The 17,649-nt window shown below is 31.1% G+C and overlaps 1 protein-coding gene across 1 annotated transcript in view; it reads right to left on the bottom strand.

The window, feature by feature from the left end:
• Nucleotides 1-16,906, bottom strand: part of LOC134699861 (putative ankyrin repeat protein RF_0381) — a 51,936-nt gene extending 35,030 nt beyond the window's left edge. The window contains exons 1-6 of the mRNA XM_063561267.1: nucleotides 16,871-16,906; nucleotides 11,835-11,921; nucleotides 10,117-10,215; nucleotides 8,274-8,372; nucleotides 1,720-1,818; nucleotides 1,346-1,444 (exon numbers count right to left, since the gene is read on the bottom strand). Coding sequence (XP_063417337.1) covers nucleotides 1,346-1,444; nucleotides 1,720-1,818; nucleotides 8,274-8,372; nucleotides 10,117-10,215; nucleotides 11,835-11,921; nucleotides 16,871-16,906 — 519 coding nt within the window. The remainder of the gene's footprint in view (nucleotides 1-1,345; nucleotides 1,445-1,719; nucleotides 1,819-8,273; nucleotides 8,373-10,116; nucleotides 10,216-11,834; nucleotides 11,922-16,870) is intronic.
• Between the last annotated feature and the right edge of the window lie 743 nt (nucleotides 16,907-17,649).

The following is a 17,649-nucleotide window of genomic DNA, read 5'->3' as shown; positions in this document are numbered from 1 at the left end:
AGAACACAAAGAATATCTACATCAGGATGCGACCCAATGTTGTCCTAAGGTAATACATGAACAGAAATGAAAGCAAAAGGTTAACACTTAGAACAATAAGGCTCAGAGACGTTCAGTGCAGCAGAAAAAGAAGACAATGTAAGAACGTTTAAACGTGGCAATGTTTAACTTGTGATAAATCTATATTAACATCATTGTTTTGTTTGAACTTTTTTATAGACAATGGAATATTTTTGCATTGTAACTGACTGTGGCAATGAAGTATGACACTGTTTGTTTTTTAAATAATAATGCATCATTGGTCTGACTATCATTCATTTGCACCCTCGTCCCTCCATTTCCAGGGTAACAGCAGCCATTTTAAAAATTCCATAGTCACACAGCGCATCTACACAAGCCAAATAACATTTTTGAAAAGTTTTATTAAGTTTGGAGCATTTGGAAATTTTTGACATTTTTGCTGTTTCCATGCTAACGGTGGCCATTTTGAAGTTCCAAAGACAAATTGAACATCTGCATATGCCAATTAACATTTGTGTGCAATTTCGTTTACTTTAGAACACTTTGAAATTTTTAGAATTTTTGCTATTTGCATGGCAACGGTTGCTCTCTTGGAAATCTGCACATGCTTGTTAACATTATTGCATTGTTCCTTTAAAGTTGGTACATTCGATTCCAAGACATAAGCTGGACAAAAACAGTGGAAGAAAAATAATAATGAAACGAAAAAGGAACGAAGAATAACAATATGTCACCCCAACTTCGTTGATGGTGCCATAATAAATTGTATATGTATTTTATTTTCTGAGGACGAATTTATTAAAGTTTTAAAAAAATCAGGAAGATAAAAATATAAAAAGTAAGTTTGCAGATTTAAATTCTGAAAATTCAGAAATTATTGCGAAAAATGCACACAATTTGAAGTAACAAAGGAAAAACGTGTATATGAAATTTGAATAGCATTATTTAGCATTCAACATTTCCTGAAATCGCAATAAATAAACCTACAATTTTGTAGACTTATTAAAAACCGCAATAATTATTGCACGCAATAGTTTCTGAATTTACAGGCAGTCGAAACGAGGGAAAAATAATTTTGTGTGATTGGGTGCAATTTGTTCCATGCAATGTAAAACAATACAATTAGTAAATAAGGGAAAAGCATGCTGTTTGTCTGGTGGTTTTTTTTTTATCTTATTTCTTTTTTTTTCCATGGTTTGTTGTATTTGGTTTGAAAGTAATATTAAGTTTCGAAATGTTAATATGGTGCAGTAAAATTAGTATCTGTCGTGTAAGACTTAAACATGTGGAAATGTTTTGTCAAAGTGATTTATAATACGTTTACCTTGTCCTGCACATTGAGTTTACTACCTTCGTCAATAAGCAATTGGACAATTTGTGTATGCTCTTTTCTTGTAGCAGCATGCAGTGCGGTCAAACCATCCTAGATGGAGAAACATATTGCAGTTATACAACTATTTTTGTTTCTTCTATTTAACAAGCAAAAAGTCTTTCTGACTAAAAAAACACAAGTCATATGTAACTCACTTTGTGCTTGTCTATATTTTCTTGAATGCAATGCACTTTTGTCATAAACGCAAAATATATTAATTATCGTTTCACATTTCGAAATGCAAATCATGTGCAGTAAAATTGGTAGTTTTATGAGTATTTGGCGTGTAATTGAAAGTTTTTCAATATGATTAATAATCCTTTTACCTTGTCCTGCAAATTGAGATCAATTCCACCTTCAATTAGTGATTTGACGATATCTGTTTTCTTGTTTGATGTAGAAACGTGAAGTGCAGATTTTCCAAACTGAAGAGAAAAAACATAACAATTCTAACCTCAAATTAAAAGATAAAGACAAAAAAAGTTATAAAAAACCCATCTTAAGTAGTGCCCAACTGAGTACGTGTTCAACACAATATGACAGTATTGTTAATACAATTCAGATATAATAACAATCAGCAATCAATGTTATAAAATGCGTCATTGTAAATGACAAACGACTTTATAATTCACTTAAGAAAGAAGTATAACACGTAATTAAGATGATAAACAACGTCAGTACCTAGAATCTATACTTCAAGACTATGATGTATTATTTGTGAAGTTGATAGGAAGTATTTCTCAACAAGGTCTTGGTATCTTAAAAAAAACGTTTTTAGAATAAAGACGAGACAAGACGCCTGGTTCACTAAATTGAAGCTCAGACACTGGTGAATATCAAATAAGTTGGAAGATGTATATTTCATAGGCAAAGTTGGTATACTGCTGCTAAGGGGGGATTTATAATTTCAAACTTAAAATCGTCTTGGCTGTTATAGATTCTGGTACTAAGATGAGTGCAAAACAAATTCGAGGTATAAAACTAAACACGACGCGGATGAAGACGTATCTGTTGTTTCTTAATTTCTAGTTCTTGAGGATATATTAATGGAACCCAAGCAGAAAAGTGTGCATTGTTTACGGAAAGAACACCATGAATATATCGAATTCGAAATCTGGCTTCCTTGATCGTCTTGTTTTTGATAAGTGTCTGAAGGAACTTCGACTCATTTAAAAAAAAAGAAGAGGTTGGAAAGGAGAGGCACACAAGTCGTTCCAATTAGAATGATGACAATTGTTGAAAAACTGTACCTCCAAATTCAACAAATATGTTGTCAATAAGAAACTCCAGCATACTGATCACTTGTTTCTCGGTGTATCATGTTTTACCTTTTTGTTCACTATCAACAAAACATGCCGTATGGAATTCCAAATCAATAAATTTGCAGCGTATGCAAATATTTTTTATATTTAAAGCCTTGGGAATTATTTTAGACGATGATTTAATTTAACATGAGGAATAGTGGTATGAAGGGTTGAAAAAAAAAGGTTTTAATTGCAGAGAAAGATCGAGAATTTAAAATGCCCTTATAAAATAGTTTTGTTCATATTGTTTATGAGTCGTGCGTTTGATTAAAACGGAAATACTTTTCCTCTACTGCACGTTTCCAAACTTTTACTCACATCTTGCGTTCTTATGGTTGGATTCCTGGTATATTGTCTATTTATACGAACTCTTTTATACCATTTCTTGCAAGTGATACATACAATACAGTAAGTTAAGTTTTCCGGTTTGCAATTAAAACATCTTTTTTTTCCGTTTAGTAATGATATTTTATGTCCGGTATCCATTTCTTTACATAAACCATATATAAGTTCATTATTTGCATTTTGAAACATTTTATTTAAAACGTGTCATGAATTTCGACTTTATAAATGATATATACTCTTACAATTAAATCTGCATCCACAAAAATAGAAATATACAAAATAAGGTTCGAAATACACTAAATGTCAGTTTAATTACCTCCTTCTTTCTCCAACCGGTTTCAAAACTCTGTGTAATCATTGATGATAATATAAATTAATTCAATGGTAACGTAACGTTGCGATAGTCATTAACAGTACATACAAATGCACCTAACGTTTACATAAGATGTTTATGTCTTATATATTTAAGCTTGATTTGTATTTGCTCATGAAATAAAACCACTAATTCCTAGCCCCATTGCTTTGCATGTTAAATTCTATAATTTCAAATGCAAATGGGTTTCGCTAATTGGCCTTGATAAATGTATATTGGAATGAACTCCTAAATGTCCTGTAGAGAAAATCCTACATTTGGGCTGCATAATTCATAGACTGTTCAGACAATACGTATACAAACTTGTTCAGTCAAAGTTAGAACAGAAACTTATTAAATATTACAAGCTCATAGTTGTGTACGCATGTTGGGTAATATCAACAAATTACTTAGGTTAAAGAGACAACTAATCAAACATATATTGTCATTATTTTACCAAAAATCAAAAATCAGTTTAGTACCTGAGTCACACATGGCTAGTGTTTATGGATTTTGTGGTGATTAGTCCTTAGTTTTCTTAGTAGTGTTATAATATATACTTTTTCAGATGCATTTGTATTATGATATTATAATATTATTCAAAGCCTTAATAAAACAAAAACAAAAAAGACATACAATTTCTTATACACATTTGTATTTCCGGATTGAATATCAGTTTGAGTTAAGCTTTGTCTAAACTTTAATTATTCCAATTCATATATTCTCGAAGGTTCTTTGAAAAATGCTTATATATGTCCCAAGTTTGCCGTGAGATGGTCGGTCAAGTAATGACAGTATTGATTTTGCTCATCTGTCTCTTAAATGATGTAGTTAAATTAAGATATAACTGTATTGTATTTGAAGCTTTAAGGACGTCCATCGGTAGTTTTACTGTCGCAAATTTAGTTTACCTGGCGACAGTTATCTCTATTCTAATGCAAAACAAGTTCATAATTAAATTTCACTCATTATTTTAGTGTAAAATCTTCATTAAAGAAAATTCCGCGAAAATATGTTATCTTCTTTGGTCCCTACACTAGGTGACGTCATATGTATGATTCCGGCGTTAAACATAAACACCGGGCGTTTGTTGTTCCATTTATCTGAATCAACGTATTAAACCCGATGACTTTGTTATGAAATATTTTATCTTTTAAATGTAATGACTATCCTTAACTGATTTGACATGCATTTAATAGTATTTGAATGGTATATTTAAACTTTATTATGCATCAATTTATTACACGTTTGCATTAACAAAATTGTAACAGCATCACTGATGATAAATAGATTTTGTATGAACTCATATTGTGATTTAAAATTATATGTTCTTTCTTTGTTTAATAGTAAAATGCGATAACTTAAGTGTTAGGATTATAATTAGAATATCAGTTATACGTTATTGAAATCTTGCCACAATGATAGATATATTCGGCATTTATTTAATGAAGCAGTATGAATAAATATGTTTTTTCACAAAAAATAATAGTCTTTTCAACAAATGTAGTACTCCATTTGATACAAATATGTATCATCTTTATAGAATAACTAACATCAATACTTATTAACAGTATGTTTACAGAATGAGAGCACAACATAATAATTCTCGATTCATGACTGGTTGTTAGGACAAGAGATCGATATAGTGTGATTGCCAATGAGACACATATCTACGAGAGCCCAAATAAATCCCCATAGATTAGTGAGCTATAAAAGAGAGGTTACAACAGGACAAATGTAAAACAATTCAAACTAGAAAACAAACAGCGGTCCGATTCATATTTGAATAAAGGCAACAGTAGTATACCGCTGTTCAATAGTCAAAATTTGATAAAGCAAAACCAAAAGCGGGGTAACAAACTAAACCCGAGGGAACCACATCAACTATAAGAGGAAAACAACATCGTTAACTGAAAAACTAATATAACAGAAAGCAACGAAAACCAATGAATAACATTGACTTGGGACATTCATATAGATAATGTGGTGGGGTTCAGTTTGTTTCGCAAGCGCTCGCCACTCCCCATACCCGAGAAATTAGTGCAGATGCACAACTTATTAATAAACTTTAAAACGCAGTTGAAAAAAAACTTGACTTCAGACCGACACAATAAAACAACTACTAAAAAGACCAAATACATATAGACACGATCTAAGAATTATCGCGTTTACTGATAGTTTTATACAGCTTATCTATATAATCGTGTCTCCCATACTAAAATTTCACCAGTACACTTCCTATGATTTTAGTTGAATGACGTCATAAACAGAATGAAAAACAAACGACCTTGTATAACGTCAGCATTTAATTTTCGATAAAACTACTCATGCAACCTTGTTGTTAATGAAAATATCACTTTGAATATTTTCATGTAATATATACTTTTACTTCAGCAATAAATGTATTATTGTCCTATATGTAATATTTCTTCCCGCTGGATTATGTTTTTGTCCTCTATATACAGGACTGCAGTTAATCCTAAATTTATGATTTTAAGAAAAACAATAAATGTATTGTTGTCCTATATGAATTACTTCTTCCCGCCGGATTATGCTTGTATCCTCTATATACAGGACTGCAGTTAAGCCTAAATTTATGATTTTAAGAAAAACAATTCGGTAGAATTTAAAAAGAAAAAGAGATGAAAGTTATTATGTTATTAAAAATAATATATTACTGTATCCATAAAAAAAAAAAAAAAATCCAGCTAGAATTTTTCGAAGAAAAAATATCCGAAGTAATTTTCATACTCTTTAGGGAAAACTGTTTATTTTACAACGAAACATTACGTAGGAGAACTAATATCCCAAAGGATTTGATGTATTTTGTTCTATGATATATAGTAGTCCTTTAAAAGAAAAAATATCCCATATAACTTGTATTTTTAAATGAGAGAGATATAATTCCACAAACAATACAAACCACTGATATTCGATAGGAAACCTACAATCCTAGTCAATTAAGATTGGATTTAAACGCACCTGCCAAGTACGGGATTCGAAAACACAATCCGGTATTGACAGACTGGTAAAACAATAGTTTGACTTCTTGGACAGCTCGGCAACCTAGGCCCCCTCCATAGTGCTAGAATTGCAAAATGTGTACACAAAAAAAAACATTTCTAGGATGGTTGTCAGATTGGGGAATGCACTTCTCTCAAAATCTCAATATTTTATAAGCATTGATTGATAAAAGTTAACCTTGATATTCATCAACACGAAGACAGCCCAACGTTACAAAAATGCGTTGAACCCAAACAAGTACATGCATTTAGGGAGTTACCTTCACTTTACATAAAGCTAACTTGATTCAAACAGACTGCGTTGGCTGTTTTTGTGAAAGTCGAAAATAAACTGACAATGCTAGAGTAAAACACACGAAAATTACCAATAGACAAACTACAGTACAGTACACAAGATACTACATAGAAAACACACTGCAGACAGGGTAAGCAGATATTGTTCCATATGCGATACCCGTAAATGAAGAATAACAGTCGAAAAAATGCCTAAGGGTCTACCCTTTAGCAAAAGCATATGTTTCAACAAAAACAGAAATTACAGATGGCTTCTACTACAGACTGTAAGATTGCCTATTTTTTAGAGTGATCAAATTAAATCAAACTTTTCTCGAACTTCTTCAGTATGTTATGATATTGTAATTATAATGTTTATTCTTCTTGGCCTAATTTGTTTTGTGTGGCCTCATTAGATGTTTATAGTTGTTTACAAAATAATGTTATAATTTTTCAGTTTAGAAATCACTGGAACAATCATAGGTACTGAACGAATGATAATAACTTTCTATTTGACTTGCATAATAATTCCGGAATGATCATAATCTACGATGTGTAATTTAAACTTCTACATTATTCTAAAAGAATCCGTACTACCGTTTTCTAGGAGATTCCTTTCTACAGAATTCTAGAAATTTCCGTGACAACTATATATTTATACAGACACCGAAATAAGACTTTCCGACGGACATTATCTACTTGTATTCTCAGAAGATCTCTGGAGTAGCAATTGTTGTTTCAATGAATCTTAGGTGATATTATTCATAAATTGTTATTCGCAACAATAAAGAAACAAGTCCGTAATAAGTGGTGAACAGTTAGTTTGTACGTTTAATTTCCAGCTCAGTATGTTTTTGTGTCACTGGACATTAATCACCAATCAATCCAGGTGGTTGACATTTCATGTTAAGATACATTTTAGTGCATGATCTCATTGGTTACTTAATGGTTTATATAGACATATATCTATTATTTTAATTAAGGTACGAGTTTGTTTCTATAAGCACATACTTTTTGTCTACTGTAATGAAAACACAAGAGCAATATATTTTTCATTTAAAATTCGATGTTTAATTATGTTTTCTTGGTAATTTTTTCAATTCCCTTCAGGTTTTTTTTCCAGAAATTTCAAATCAAACCATTCAAAATAAATGACCCCAAAACAAGAGTAATGGCCGGTACATGCATTTGCAGAAAATATAAATTCGGTGTAAGCAGATGTATTTGTTAATGCAATACTATATTAAAACATTTTAATTAATATTTCATAATAAAAGTAAAAGCTGAAAGTTTTTTTTGTTTTGTTTTGTCTTTTAAAATTTCTTATAATATCTCGTTATATCTTTTTCATATTGGAAATTACTTCCCCAGTTGGCTCTGTTTCCTTGTCCGACCTTGTTTGAATTCCTAACCTCTTAAAGGTTTGCATTATATTCTAAGTATACAATGTGACGTTCAGCATCGTTGAACGGATAATAATTTTCAAAATTCACATTTGATGCTGTAATATTTGTATTTGTCAGGTATTGTCAGAGGTTGACATATGATTGATAATGTTTCATTATGATTTTTTATCCACTTACCCTGTTCTGTATATTGAGATAAATACCACCGGCAATTAGTAACTTTGCGAATTTTGTTTGTTCTTTAAATGCAGCTTGGTGAAGTGCAGTAAAACCAATCTGTATAGATAAACATAACAATGTTAATTAAGCATTTAGTAATAAAAGAAAGGCGAAAGATACCAAAGACATACTCCAACTCATATGTCAGGAAAAAAACGACAATGTCATTGCAGAAAATGAAACATGAACCGCACCAAAAGCGGGGTGATCTCAGGTGCTTTGGAAGGGTAAACTGATCCTGTTCCACTTGGGGCACTCGTCGTGATGTTAATGTTAGTACAACAAACTCATCATAGATACCAGGATTAAAGTGTTGTATGTCAGACGCGCGTTTCGTTTACACAAGACTTATCGGTCACGCTTAAATCAAAAAGTTCAAAAGGCCAAAAGAAAGTACGAAGTTGAAGAGCATTGAGGACACCCAATTCAGAAAATTACACACCGGTGATGATTTCTATTCGAGGAAAAGAGGCCGATATTTTGGTTACAACAATTAAAAACATATCCGTTGTTATTTGTGAAACAGATAATCCCTTATGGTCAACTAACCCGTAATGGCTTCCGTAAAATTTTCGAAGAGATGATAAAGGAATTAATTTATGTCATTAAAGAAGGCAAATACAGGCTATTAATGTTTAATTTATATTAACTCTGATTTGCTTACGTTATGTTTGAGAGTTGAGAATTGACTATCATAAAATAGAGAATGGACTTTTAAAGTAGCGAGAAGTGGGCTTCATCTGGCATGAAACTATAGTGTATACTACTTCAGCGAAATTTACTCCGAAATATACAAATGACCTAAACTTCAAAAAAGCGGCGTGGTTAAACATGTTTTGTGAATCTCAACCCTCCCTTTAGCCAATAAGTAAAAAAAAATACAGAGTAAAACTCTGTTTAACAGAAGTCCCAGTCCATTGTTATAATATGATATAATTATCATGTATTTCTATTATTCTTTCTTCCTTCTCAACAATGAAATCCAAAACCAGATGCATTTTTTTGAAAGTTTTCAAACAGCTAATTAGTTGATTTAAGAGTCATTATAATAATTACATTTGAGAAAGCACTGCTTTAAGATTTTGACTGCTTATCAAATTAAGTACTCGACAGTTATTTTCAGATCCTAAAATCATGAAAAGGATTAAGAAGAGACAAATCAAAGGTAACAAAAAAGAGGATATAAATTAAAGGAGTAACTAAACAAAACATAGTATGATTTCGAAGGAAAATAAATCGTCAGTATCTTACAAAAAGGCTGTGGTGATACATGTCGATTTATTTTACTCAATAGTTTTTCATCAATTTTAACGAATATTTTACAGTGTTAAAATATCGATTCAATTCACCAATCTAACGGAAGTCAGTTGTTAGACAAAATATGGAAATGAGATATTAATAGTATTTTGTGATAGGATGCATGCTTATTGCTATGAAATATCATTACTTTAATGAATAAAAGTTTTCAACATTTGCATTTGATTTCAAGAATCTAATTGGACATCTAGTATCCCCGAGGAGACATTAATTTTCGAAAAGCAAAAGTTGTGCAGTTAGATTGGTATTGCCATGCACTTCATTAACATTTGATTGATTATTGTTGAGTGTGATTTATCATGTACTTATTTTGCTGGTTTTTGTTTGCACCATTTTAGCAGTGATTCCGAGTTCAGTTTTACAATACTGGAAAGAGAAACATATACTTATGTTTACATACCATTTAATAAAACAGTGGTGTAGTGAAATAAGTATTTGTTATGTATGTCATTTACATTTGCATTGTGAATTATTATACTCTTACGTCGTCCTGTAAGTTGAGATCACTGCCAGAGTCAATAAGCAACTTTCCTATTTCTATATGCTCCTTTCTTACAGCGTAGTGAAGTGCATTTAAACCATCCTGGATATAGAAGACCATAACATGGTTAGTATAACACTTAATGACAAGAAAACATCTTATGTCATTAAGAAGAGACAACTCACGGTAAGAAAAACAACTGAAATGAGATATTAGTAGTATTGTGTGATTAAATGTTAGGCTAATGCTATAAAATTTTATAACATTAATGATGTTTGGTTTTTTTGATTTTTTTTGTTATAAAATTTCAGAATTTTTTCTTTATATCTGGAAATGTTTTCTCTTATACATGACTCTGTTTCTTTGTTTGATCCTGTAAGGTTTTATAAGTTCTTCAACGTTAGACTTTAATTTCAAGTATTAAATTTGACTCCAACATCATTGGAGAAAAAAATAATTTTTGGCATGGACATTTGGTGCAATAAAATTTGGTATTGTGATATTGACATTGTCATATGAATGATAATTATTCAGTGAGATGTATCATAAACTTACTAAGTCTTTTAAATCGAGATAAATGCCATGGTCAATAAGCAATTTGCCGATTTCTGTTTGTCCGTACTTTGCAGCAATATGAAGTGCATTGCAACCATCCTTGGTAGAGAAACATAAAACAAGGTTAATATAACATTTAATGACAAAGATTAAATATCAAAGAAAATGATAACTCCCGAGTTGCCCACTCTTTAGCCTTCTACGTTGTGTTTTGAAAACTGTTGTTTGCCTTTGGAAGTTTTTTGTTATTTGTCATGGTATTGCCAGTTTATTTTCAACTTATGAATATGAATATACCTTCGGTATCTTTTGTCTCTCTTTTACAGTTGTGTTACAGTTGTTTTTTCTGTATGAATTGTTTACACTAGTAATTTTGGGTCCTTTATAAATTTGTTGTTCGGTGTGAGCCAAGGCTCCAAGTTGGAGGTCGTACTTTAACTATAATTGTTTACTTTTAAAACATTGTGACGTGGAAGAAGAGTTGTCCCATAGGCACTTATATCACATCTGCTTGTATATATTAACAGTAAATACATAATCATCCTGGTAACCGCTATCAAATTTCAAAAAATGAATTAATTTAAAACATTGTGCACTTGCGTATATTGATATAATGAGAAACATATATATTAAAATTGTGAACTTACTGAAAATATGCGTTTAATTTTCAACAGATATTCATTCTGATTTGTTATCTTTCTTGTTCGAAAATTGAGAATTGATTGTCATGTATTTCTGACATTATTTCTTCTATCCGACTTAATTAACAGTACAAACCCAAATTTGATGTTTGTTTCTAATGTTCAAGCATCTTCAGTATCAGTGATTAGAGTGAAATTTCGATTATTATATTGGAGAAAGCACTGCTGTATGATTTCCCTTACTTACCAAATAAGTTGACAATAGTATACCAATGTTTGAATCTAGTTAATCTATTAAGAAGACTTTATAACCTAAATACCGTAGTCTTACTCTGAAATGTATATTATCCATATCAATATCTGCTTGCAACATACATTAAAAAGTTATGTTTTGGACTATATTTGACTATGTTTCCAGTTTTCCATTACAAGCATAAAAAAATTTAAACTAACTGAAACATTTGTCAAACATGACCAAAAATCAAACAATTGAAATGTGTAATTATCCCCAATTAAATAACTCACCAAGTCTTGAAAGATAGCATTTGCTCCATCTTTTAAACATATTTTGAAATTCTTTGTGTTTCCAAACCGAGCATTCTGCAGTAGTTCCTGTACAACATGAAACAATTCTGTTCATTTATACAGTCAACCAAAAGTTAAGCATCACCTATTTTTGTTGCATCGATTTTTTTTCATTTGAAAAAATGAGTTATTTCTCGAAAAAGAGAAAACATTCATGTAGCAATTTTGCTACCATATACCATAAACAAACCATAAACTTAAGATTGGTCACTTTTGTAGGTTCTATGCATTTAAATTTTGCGTTCATGGAAATAGTACAATTTACACAAATCAGAAACAGAATAAATTTCGTTGCTTTACATGATATCTACTTATTTGTACAGTTTTAACATTTCAAACATGTTGAAAATCAAAGATATTAGATGTAAAAGTGCAAAGTCAAGCTTTTCATTTAACACAAAAAGTCAGTTTTTAGGGGTTGGTCAATTGTGTTTTTAGACACACTTTATCGTTAAGCGTTGGTAAGTGCAATAATTGTCAGCTTCCATGAAGGACTTCAATATAAATGACTCATCGCTGACGCTCGAATCAAAACAGTTAAAAGGTAAAATATGCAACGTTACAGTGCATTATAAACCACAAGTTCTTAAAAACTTTGCAAAATACGGCTGATGCTATATTAATATACATGCATAGTAGTAAATTCTTGGTTTTTTTATCATATCTAAAAAGTAAATTTACAGCATACAAACAAGTGCTGAAAGCGTAAATTGTTTCTTTGTTATTCTTCGAAGACCAATTTATATTAAAATTGTACAAAAGGAACATATCGGTATATTCCAAATTAAATCGGGTTTGATATTGTATTATATATGTATTGAATATGTGGACGATCTCATAGTATGCAATATTGAAATGCAATAAAACAAGAAGTGTTCTAATCAAACTGTATACAGTGATATTAATGATAAGGCATACTGCGTTTTGTTGTTTTTCTGTATAATTTCGCTCGTCTTATATTTCGAATTTTAAACAAAGGTAGCATGTTTCTCTTCTCCGTTTATAGTTTTTTGGGTCATTGTGCAATATAACGATATCCTGAAATGTCTATGACGTTGCTGATTGAAATCAATTATAAGTATAGCGACCAGTTTTCAGTGCAAGTCGGCGTGCTTTCTAATCAGAAGGTTAAGTACTTGTATCGTGCTTTCATTTATTGGGAACAATCGTTAGTACGACGTTTACAGAAGACTTATCAGTGCTGCTCGAAATCTAAAAAAAAAGACACATAGAGTACGAAGTTGAAGAGCATTCAGGACCCTAAATTACGAAATATTCTTCCAACTACTGATATTCTATTCCTTTCGGTACAAAATCTCTAGTATTTCGAAAAAAATCATATGGGAAATAAATTTATATATATAAACATGCAAAGAAAAATGACACAATACCTTTCCTATAAAAAAACATCGATACATTTTGACATTACTAAGAATACGTTTTGCTTTCTTTTCTCTTCATTTCAAACACTCTGAACCAGATTTATAATGTATATATATATATATATGTGTGTGTATACATTGTTTCAAATGTATGTGCTTATTTTAAGTTGTTGAATTTCTTCCATGTTCAAAACATATTTAATGTTCTACTACCATAAAGACATAATCACAGAAATAATATATACTACTAGTATGCCCCTGTGTGCTATACAGTACGAAGATTTTTATGTTTTGTATTTTAGTCCTTGGAATTATCATTTTGACCTTTTTGACACGTTTTTTTTTTTGGAGTCCCTTTGCAGAAACGTCAGTTAGACCTTGTGCTTGTGTGAAGTGTGAGGTATACATCAACGAGACAGCAAGCCAACGACACAGAAAACACACCAAAAGTCATCAGTCAACTAGAAATGTTCATTTAACAAAGGAGAACGAAAAAATGTACAATACCTAGTAAATACTGCAAAGTTGATGGTAATCAAATATATACTGTAATTAGTAGACCATAATTACTATACTCATTTGAAATAGTGTAAATGTAAAGTAATTCATAAGAAGCTGATGGAATACTTTATGAATGAATAAATTCGGAAAATCTTTACGTCGGCCATAAAATTCCAGTCGTATAGCAAAACACAAAAAAACTGTTAATCGTTCGCTTAGAAAATTAACTGATGACGAGTATTTTATATTATCCAGAGGTTTGAAATTCATTCCTTCACCGTCAGTCAATAGGGCTAAGCAGGATTTATTACATTATTTCGATGAATTAGCCAGGGAAATTAGATGTCATTACTTATATTACAGTAACTTGGATGAAATTCATCCCTTTAGAGTGAAATCTAGACACACACCACCTTTAACCTGCAACACCCGTGAAAATTACCTGTTTAATACAAATTGTAAATTATCTCCAATGTAAACTCAAAAATTTCGAAACAATCTGAGTGTTTTACAGAGGTCGGGCAATTCTTCTTTGTTGCATGATGAAACATTAATCCAGTCTTCAATATAAGCCCAAGAATTTGCATCAAAATGATGTTGAATAAAAAGTGAACTTATCTCCTGCACCACTTAGAAAACACAATATTTTCAAATTAAACTGTCACATCAATTATATTATGTTAGTTCACAGATGCCACATGCTTTCTTTCTCAATTTATAGGTGACAATTGCAAGAAGAGATTAAAATAAATACACAATACCAATCAAGAAATGTATCTTTTTCTTTCTTATAAATATGTGATTTTGATATTTTTACAAAATTTAATTTTTTCAAGATTAAAATATTAAAAAAAAACATCATTAAAATTAATTGGGTTTTCAAATTAATCTTAAAAGTCAGGATAAACAACATCAAGAACATTTCCAAAAAAAAAAAAAAATAAACACCAAAAATTAAGAAAAAAGGGGGAGGATCAACCCCACAAGTTCCTGTGCATTTTCCATAAACTTTTAAAGTTTAACAATTTTGTGTTTTAAACATCTGTTTGTTGTAATAATATCAGTCGCCTTATCAGTATGAAATGACAGATTTATAGCACTACTTAACCATTTTATAATTGAGAGAAGATATGAAATTTTCACTTTCTTGTGCATGGTTGTTGGACTGAATCATTAAGAGAGCCGATAAACGTAATAACTTTGATATTTTAAATACCTACTTGAAGGCGCTCGCCAATTTAGTACACAGCATAGCACCAAATTGAAAATATTGACCTTAAAGCACTTAGATTTAATATCAAAACATATGTCAAAGGCATGTACACCAAAGGTGTTATAGATTTCTCCACATTTAATTACCTTAATAAAGGTAATCAAATTAATTATTGGTCTGGTTATATGCATTTCTGCTTAAAATACACCGATTAAATGAATCAGAATTAGTAAAAATCAATAAATAGGGGTTTAATATTGATAACATAATGCCGCCATGTCGTCCAATCATATTTCAGATTGGCACTGTCACGGAATTTATTAGACGCTATATTGATTATTTGCTTGTACCTATAGTACAGAAAAAACATATTTACATAAAAGATACGTCTGAACTAATACACAAGTTGGAAAACATTAAGCCTATTGCAGATTGCTGGCTTTGCAGTTTTGATGAAGCATCAATGTACACTAATCATGGTAATTGCCCGATTAATGAATTATTATTGGCAATTAGAATTTCGTACGATCAGTTTGATAAATCAGATAACAAAATCAAATGGCCACCTACGTACATTGTATGACTTAATCTATCTCCTCAGATCAATTTTGGAAAACAACATCTTTAGTTTAATGGACAGCTTTATAAGCAAAAAAATAACCTCTGCTGTAGGAGCAGTGCCAAGCCCGGAAATCTGTAATATTCCCATGTATATCTATGGAAGGTATCGTGATGATATTATATTGATTTATCACGGTGACATGAAAAAATAAAGGATTTGTTAGAGTTAGCAATTAGTCATCATCCGTTCCTAAAATTCACATTAGAATTTCATATTTTTTTTAAGGAACTAGGTTTTCTAATGAAAACATCTTGCATGTGAAAACATACTATAAACCAACAAATTCTTTCCTTTATCTACATCGTAAAAGCTGTCACAGTCGACACGTGTTTGCAGGTTTTATCAAGGGCGAAGTTATAGGATACATCAGAACAACAAAAAAAAATGATGATTTGCAACATATTTTGTTTCAGTTCAGATTGAACTTAATAAGAAGAGGATATGAGGAGATTGAAATCGAACAGTACGTAAATGAGGCATTATCATGTGATAGATCTGATTTAATCACAAAAATGGCCCAAAAACACACAAAGGATATTCCTTTAGTATTGGCAACGAAATTCAATCCATGCATTCACAAATTAAAACAATGCATTTATAAGCATTGGGATCTACTAAAACAGGATGCGCTTTGCAAAGAAATATTTTTTAAGCAAACCAATAATAGCTTATAATGTTATAAAAGGCTTAAACATATAGCCGATCTATTGACATCGACAAAATTAAAATAAATTAATGGATGAATCCCTGATGATGGCGGGCCTACAATGCTTAAACCCATTTATAAATGTAATACATTTAACATTAGCATATCCTACAAAAACCGTCGAAACACTAAATTAGTGTCGGATTGATGTAAAGCAATTGCAAGACTAGTAATACTAACATCTTTAGATAATTATTTAGTAATATATTTACAATAAAATACTATTAGCATGTATACGGAGTCTTCCGAATAAGATTGTATTGCTATCAGACTTCGTATTGATGTTGGAAAAAAAGTAAAATCACAAAAATATTGAAAGCCGAGGAAAATTCAATCGGAAAGTTCCTAATCACATGGCAAAATCAAATGACAAACCATTTTAGCTTAGATACCTCCATAAGCTTGGAAATTGCATGGCTAATCACATATGTCTACCCCCTTATGCATTTACCTTGTTTGTAGTTAGGTAGGACCCATCCTGGATATATTATTTTACTTGTTCTTGATGCAATTATGTATAAATTTCTAAAACAACACTAGATATTTGTTTACCTTGTTAAGCTCTGCCTTAGTTCTTTTGAAGCTCATTATAACAATTCTATAAATAAAGATATAAAAAATATGGTATAGTAATAGATAAGTGGAAAATTATAAGTCTTTACATTAAAGAGACTAGGTTTAAACAAAGAAATTATCATATATGTCCTTATAAACTACATAAAAAAATGAAATTAATACGTAAATGTTTATAATTGACTTACTATTATGCAAAACGAACTAAAATCGATAGAATCAAATATTTCTAATCATTTCCCATATACCCTTAAGTGTCAGTTAAGGGTGGAGGGGGTTGCCTTGTCTAACTTTATTATTGCCGACTGGCCAAACGAAGAGATTTAACATGTGGACAATGCTACTAGAGGTAGAGGTAGGCATGGCATCTATAATGGTCCATAACACGAATAACCTTGACAATTGCCGGTGTTAAATTAAAAGATTCTCCAAATTCGATATACTACCGCAGAAAGATGTAGGCATGACCTCTAAAATGGCTGAAAGTTCTCAAAACCTAGATCCGTACGAGGTTGACGGACAAATATGGGGATATCCGGTATGTAACATAGTCCAACTTTACTATAATTGCTGGCTAGCGAGACTGGCAGATTCTCCACATTAGCCATGCTACCGGATAAAGAGGTACACATGTAAGTATGGACTCTTAAATGGCCCATAGTGCGTATACCCTAGACCCATACGAGTTTATCATCATAGTCTAACTTTACGTTTGCCAGCTGGCCAAATGAAAAAAATATCCATGTGAACCATAATAC

This window comes from Mytilus trossulus, unplaced genomic scaffold (assembly GCF_036588685.1).
Source record: "Mytilus trossulus isolate FHL-02 unplaced genomic scaffold, PNRI_Mtr1.1.1.hap1 h1tg000085l___fragment_1__unscaffolded, whole genome shotgun sequence".
In the NCBI taxonomy this organism is placed as follows: Eukaryota; Metazoa; Mollusca; class Bivalvia; order Mytilida; family Mytilidae; genus Mytilus; species Mytilus trossulus.
The sequence above is the reverse complement of the archived record's forward strand: the minus strand, read 5'-3'. Positions and strand labels throughout refer to the sequence as shown.